At 41.6% G+C, this 7,331-nt stretch overlaps 1 protein-coding gene across 1 annotated transcript; it reads left to right on the top strand.

Annotated features, from left to right (window-relative positions):
* Positions 1-1,241: 1,241 nt before the first annotated feature.
* Positions 1,242-2,861, top strand: LOC102528403 (protein BEX2). The gene is made up of 3 exons (XM_072955751.1): positions 1,242-1,380; positions 1,806-1,883; positions 2,229-2,861. The coding sequence occupies exon 3, from the start codon at positions 2,234-2,236 to the stop codon at positions 2,618-2,620; it is 387 nt and encodes a 128-aa protein (XP_072811852.1). The 5' UTR covers positions 1,242-1,380; positions 1,806-1,883; positions 2,229-2,233; the 3' UTR covers positions 2,621-2,861.
* Positions 2,862-7,331: the final 4,470 nt, after the last annotated feature.

Here is a 7,331-nt window from a genome sequence, read left to right as displayed (position 1 = left end):
AATTAGATAACGCAATTCTCCAGATTTGTGGTTTTCTTTTCAAAATTACTTTGTCTATTATAGGTTCTTTGCATTTCCATAAAAGTTTGGAGGTAAGTTCGTCAATTTATACAGACATCTGCTGTGCTTTTGATTTTGACTGCACTGAGTTTATAGATCAATTTGGAGAGAATTAATATCTTGACAGTACTGAATTTCTTGATCTAGAATAATGGTTTATTTTCACATTTATTTTGATCTTCAGTGCTTTCAGCAGTTTTGTAGTTTCAGTGTGTAAGTTTTCTATGTTTCCTTACATTTATTCCTAAATATTTCATGGAAGCTATCATACATTTCGTACACACACACACACACACACACACGCACGCACACAATTTCGATTTCCAATTTTTCATTGCTAGCCTACAGGAACAGAATTTAGTTTTTGTGTATCTATCTACAACTGCAACTGTACTAAATTAAATTTTTAGTCCTGTAGTAGGTTTATTGTTAGCTCCCTTAAAATTCTATAAATACATGACCATGCGACTTGCAAATAAAGACATGGTTATTGCCTTTTGAACCAGAAATTTGTGAAGGCATTTCTGTTGTTCTAGTTTTTAAAAACAAACAAGACTCTATGGCACTACACATTTACTGACTCACCTCATGTAAGGGCCTCATGTATCTAGGGGCCCCTCACAAGAGGAGCCATCAGCTGCCCTGTCCTTTTCCAAGTTCTAAAAACGTAGCTGCCTGTAGTCTATATTTATGTAATGACTTAGCAAGAGAGACAGGTGGTTGGGTTTTTTTCTCCCAACTTTATTCCTGTTTTGCAAATAAAAATAACTTTTTCTTTTTTTAAAAAAAGTACATTGACTGTTTTAGTTTAAAATAAAAGGAATAAAACAGAGAGACATTAAGAATTTTTTTAAATCCACCCTCCCGGGCTCTTCCGGACACGTTTCTTCTATGCATTTTAGTGGAGGGAAAATGGAGAGCATTGGTAGCAGAAAGGACAGCAGGTGGAAGGAGGCGTATCCTGGGCGCAGAGGAGGGGAAAGACAAGTCCCCAGAGAAGTGGGAACGGCTAACGGCCCTCCGAGAAGATACTGCCTTTCCGTGGCAGGCAGAGAAAAGCCCGGGAACCCACGAGGCCTGCCGGTGCCCTGAGAAGGGACCCGGGGGCCGGGGAGGTGGGGGGGCGGGCGGAGGCAGGCGGGGGCGTGGCCGCTCTCTGTGACGAAGGCCCCACGTGACCGGCCGGCGCCGACTCGCACGCCCCTCGCTATAGCCTCAGAGCTGACCGTCACTCGCTCGCTGTCGGTCCGTGTTCCCGGTGGCCCTGAGGGAGTGCGGGCCGGGGGAGGACCCCAAGAGTAGGAGGCGGAGAGGCAGCAGGTAAGGGACCTGGAGGGGGTCCCCGGGAAGGGTCTCCGGAGGTGGCGCGGGCGAACGGACGCGGCTCGCGGACCCTCCCCCGGGGTCCGGCTGCCCCGGGGCGGAGACCGCAGCCCCCACGGCCCCGGCGGCCTGGCGTTCGGCCGCAGAAAACCGTAGGCCTGCCCGGGGGTGGGGGCGGGCTGGACGGCCCTGCGGCGGCGACCCCTCGCGAACACCTGCCTCCCGCTGCACCGCGAGCCTTGCCGACACCCCCGCCCCGCCCCCGTTCTTCTCGGTGGGGAAAATGGTGTTCGGAGTCGGGGTTGGGGGTGGCCGAGGGTGGGGGCGCGGGCGGCCCGGGTTGGGGGCGCACGGCCGGGAGGGGGCCGAGCTCCCGGCTGCGGCAGCCCCCTGCCCTACCCCCCGACCCCGGCCCTCTGCAGGTCTGCGGGTCTAAGTGTCGCGGCGGCGCACTCGTGGCGAGCATCGGGAGAAGCAGGAGACAGCAAGGATAGGCCCAGGTCGGTGCGGGGGACAGCGGGGGAAGGAGGGGGTAGGCAACGGGTGGAAAACCCCGAGACCCCAAATGCTGCCCCCACCCAACCCCGTCCTCCATTTTGGTGCCTGCAGAGGCCTGGGCATGGATCGGCAGGGAAAATGGTGGGTTTTGGGTGAGGGAGGGGGGAGAGCTCGGACTGTCGGCCCCCTACCGGGCGTAGGGAGCCTCTCAGGTGGGAAAATGAAAATTTGAAAAGCCGTTGACATCCGGGGCTCCTTATCTTGAGAAGTGCGTAGTAGGGCCTCTGTCCTCGGTGCTGATCGGTCCACCAAGAAAATAGTCCCTTCTCTTGTCTGTTGTCTCCTAGGAGCGATGGCGTCCAAAGAGGAACAGATGCTGAAAAATATCAACATGGAAAACTCCAATGAGGGAAATGAAAAAACAGATGAAAAGGAACAAGATGCTAATAAAGGAGAGCCATTGGCCCTCCTTTTGAAAGCTGGTGAATATCGTGTACCTAGAGGAAATCGTAGGCGGTTCCGTGTTAGGCAGCCCATCCTGCAGTATAGATGGGATATGACTCAGAGGGTTGGAGAGCCACAGGCAAGGATGAGAGAAGAGAATATGGAGAGGATTGGGGAGGAGGTGAGACAGCTGATGGAAAAGCTGAGGGAAAAGCAGTTGAGTCATAGTCTGAGGGCAGTTAGCACTGATCCCCCTCACCATGACCATCATGATGAGTTTTGCCTTATGCCTTGAATCCTGATGTTTTCCCTGAAGTTGATAGGGAAACACACCTGCTTCCTAAACTTACATGTTCGTGATGTATCTTTGTTGTAAGCCTTTTGATGTTACTTGTTTCTTGTGGGTCTCCTCTTACCAGCTTCTAATTGTTGTTTTTGACCCAATCCATAAATTTCTGTCAGCAGGAGAGTTTTATCTATTGCATGAAAAGATGTTCATTATATATTGTGATGTTAATAAAGCAGTTTAAAAAAGCGTTCTTTTTTTTCTTAAAGTTATATATATTTTATATATGAACACAATCTAAAATATATAAAGTAAAAATTAAGGTATCTATCATAGAATTATCAATAATTTTTCTTATCTCTATTTTCTCATTTTTTCAAAACTGAACAAGTATTACTTAAAGAGCTTGATCACCTATGAAATCATTGTGAGCACTTACTAAACACTTTCTGAGCACTTGTGACAGAATCTCGGTTTCAGCTTTCCTCGATCTCTTATTTAGAAGTATAAACCTAATGATGAGACATAATCTCTTTAAAAATCAGTTTATCAGCAAGATGAAGATAATCACCTCCCAGGGCTTCTGTGTGCACTTGATGAGGCAACAAATTTGTGAACTTTATTTAAGCTCTTATTCCCACTGGCATATGCGTAATCCGACCCTTTAGATAATTACCTTCAGCTATTTGGGGAAGTTCTCCCAGGTCTTTCTTATACTCACAAGTCCAATAGACTAAGGTGTTACTACCATTCCCCTGCTACTGTGCCCCATTCCCATCCTTTCCCCAGGCTGTTGATGTTCAGGAATCAAGGTGAGAAAGTCCCACTTACTTCTCTGGAATTCTCAATGAATTGAATCCTCACTCTGTTCTATGAACTGGATAAATCCTGTCTCCCTGTTTAGCTTCACAGAAAGACCTTGTTTGTCTAGTTCTTTATTAGTTGTTATTTATCAAGAAATCTCCCCAGTTCATTAGACTGTATAAAATATGTGAGGGAAAAGCTCACTTAAAATTTGAGGCAGTCCCTCCTCACACCACTTTCCCAACCCGATGAATGCAAAAAAATTCTATATTGAGTTGGATACCAGGAGATTGTGTCAGTGGATGCCCAAATGTGGAGATCTTTTCGAGATGACCTATTGGAGGACTACTGGGTTTAAGTGTCCCAATAGAACTTGGGAAATAAAGTTGCTTTGCAATGTGCTAAGTAGGTGAAATACATACTATGTATGAAGAGAGTCTTCTGTGGAAATAAACTTCAAAGTTAGGATTCTAGAATAAGTTGGCAAACTACAGCCCACGAGCCAAATCTGGCCTACTGCTTATTTTTTTTGAGCTAAATAAATTTTACGTTTTTTAGTGGTTGTAAAAGATCAAGAATATTTTGTGATGTAAAAGTTACATGAAATTCAAAATCTGGTGTCTATAAAGTTTCACTGAAAAGCAGCCATATTTATTAATTTACACATTGTCCGTGGCTGGTTTTGGATTACAGGGGCAGAACTGAGTAGTTGTGAAAGAAATGATACGTCCTGCCTGCAAAGCCTACATATTTATTATCTGGTCATAACAGAAAAAGTTTGCCAACCTCTGCTCTAGAATATAACATCACAGTAGCACTTATGAAACCAAAGGGAAAAGTGGATAGGCAGATGAAAATGCCATGTAATTGAACAAACAGACTTCATGAATCAGATGCCTAATCAATTCCAAAACCCTCCCTCCTCCAGGTGCTCGAGACACAAGGCACGTTTGTCCAAGACAGAAGTTTATAAAGAGAAAGGCTAGAGTTGAAAAGACAGAAAAACTGATGAACAGAGATGCTTGTGACCTACCAGACTTCTCACTCTCGATTGCCAATGTTAGCACAAGCTTCTACGGAAAACACACATTCTGACTTTATTGGCCTAAAGATATTCAGTATTTCCTTCATGAAGAGAAATTATAAGCTCATGTGTGAATCCTTGGCATATCTTGATAGAAGATAAGATATGCATATTCCCAGAAAAAATGTACATCTCCTCCATGTACAGGCAGATCCAAGATACCCTGTCAACCTCAGAGAAGGATGAGTTTAAAATTCTAGTCTCTGGACAGAATGCTTTCTGCTAACCAGCTTTCCTTGGTTCTTAACAGAGTGTCTGGATCTGAAATGGCATCTGAGGGAGTAGTATGTGAGTGGTCAGGCTCCATGTAACAAGCTCAGGCAACAAACAACCAGCAGAAAGTGAGCAAAAGATAATAAGGGAACAGGACATATCTAAGATCTGGCTGCATCTGCCTATTGACATCATTCTATGTGGTGAGCCTCCTTTTCTTTGTCAGAGTGGCCATTCTTCACAAAAGAGATGGACATTTTTTTCTCCATAAATGCCTTAAAAAGTCTAGCAAAGAGAAGGCAGTGAGATTAAGAGTGCGCCCTTTGTTATCAAAGAAAAAGGATGTTCAAGAAAGTTTTGAAATGTAGATATGGATTGGGCCATTGGAGTTTTAGCACATCATGTACATCTAGTAGATATCTGATGAATGAAAAACTGAACAAGTATAAACTTAGTGGTATTTAGCGAATGATAAACAAGGATACATGTTTGAATCTTTGTATATTTGTAACAAAATTGAAATAATAATGCAGACAGTATCTCATAACTTTTGAATAAAAGTAACCACTGGATTTTTTTTTTCTTAAAAAAATTCAAATCCATTGACGGGAAATTCAGAAAATAAACTTAAGGGCCACCTTGTGACCAAAGAAAGCAATGCAGTTTGAATTTTCTAACCAGAGGCAGAGCAGAAAGAGTGCACACTGGACTCTTCCAGGAAGTCCAGATAGCACAGGAAATGCACTTTGGTTAGAAGTGAAATAATGCCTTCAGGATTAACCATTATTTAAGACATCAAGACATATTTATACTTCAAATGAAAATCGAGTAACAGGGACTGGATTTACTTCCCTAACTGAAACAATGAAAATCTGGACAAGATAGATGAAGCAACAGTTTTCTGTTACTGAACATCAGACAGCGGAGGAAAAATTTCTCTGAGAAAGGGGAAACAATGTGAGCTTTCTGATTGCCCACAACTTACTGTGTATTGCAGGATTTATAACATGTGTGGGAGTAAAGTGTATGTGAAAAGTAGCATAAAGGCCAGGAGAGAGGGGAATGGAAGTATGCAATTTTAAAGTTCTTATTCTATATGTTAATATCACTTGAACATAGATTCTGAAATGTTAAAAATGTATATTATAAACCTTAAAACAACCATGAAAAATGCTGTAGGTAATAAGCCAACATATGAGATAAAATGCACTCTACCACTTGAGCTATATATACCCTTCCCCTGAGATAAAATGGAATTTTCAAAATAATCAAAAAGTGTTAGAGGAAAAAGAAAACAAAGAACAGATGGGACAAATGGAAACAAATAGCAAGATAGTTGACTAAAACACAAACATATCATTACCGATAATTACATTAATGTAAATGGTCTAAAGAGCTCAATTATAAAGCAGAGATTGTTAGATTGTATAGAAAAGGAAGACATAAATATATGCTGCCTATAAGAACCTATTTTAAATTTAAAAATACAAACTGATTACCAGCAAAAGAATGGAAATACAAGAGCAATCTTTTTTATTAACCTGCTTTTATATATAGTGGCTAACATTTACAAATCTCAAACTCCCAAATTTATCCCTTCCTACCCCATTTCCCCAGTAACCATAAGATTGTTTACTATGTCTGCGAGTCTGTTTCTGTTTTGTAGAGTTCATAGCATCCTTTTTTCTTCTTCTTTTTTAGATTCTACATATGAGTGATATCACATGGTGTTCTTCTTTCTTTTTCTGGCTTACTTCACTTAGAATGACAATCTCTAGGTCCATCCATGTTGCTGCAAATGGCATTATTTTTTTATGGCTTAGTAGTATTCATATATATATCTTCTATCAAGATATATATACATACCACATCTTTATCCAGTCATCTGTCAATGGACATTTAGGTTGTTTCCATGTCTTGGCTATTGTATATAGTGCTGCTATGAACATTGGGGTGCATGTGTTTTTTTGAATTAGAGTTCCCTCCAGATATATACCCGTAAGTGGGATTGCTTGATCATATGGTAAGTCTAGTTTTAGTTTTCTGAGTAATCTCCATACTGTTTCCCATGATGGCTGCACCATACTACATTCCCAGCAGCAGTAGAACATGAACAATCTTTTTTTTAAACATTTTTATTGATTTATAATCATTTTACAGTGTTGTGTCAAATTCCAGTGTTCAGCACAATTTTTCAGTTATACATAAACATGTATATATTCATTGTCACATTCCTTTCTCTGTGATCTACCATAAGATTTTGTGTATATTTCCCTGTGCTATACAGTATAATCTTGTTTATCTATTCTACAATTTTGAAATCCCGTCTATCCCTTCCCACCCTCCGACCCCTCGGCAACCACAAGTTTGTATTCTATGTCTATGAGTCTATTTCTGTTTTGTATTTACACTTTGTTTTTTTGTTGTTGTTGTTTTTGTTTTTGTTTTTTAGATCCCACATATGAGCGATCTCATATGGTATTTTTCTTTGTCTTTCTGGCTTACTTCACTTAGAATGACATTCTCCAGGAGCATCCATGTTGCTGCAAATGGTGTTATGTTGTCAGTTTTTATGGCTGAGTAGTATTCCATTGTATAAATATACCACCTCTTCTTTAT

Source organism: Vicugna pacos, chromosome X (assembly GCF_048564905.1).
Source record: "Vicugna pacos chromosome X, VicPac4, whole genome shotgun sequence".
Taxonomy (NCBI): Eukaryota; Metazoa; Chordata; class Mammalia; order Artiodactyla; family Camelidae; genus Vicugna; species Vicugna pacos.
The sequence above is the reverse complement of the archived record's forward strand: the minus strand, read 5'-3'. Positions and strand labels throughout refer to the sequence as shown.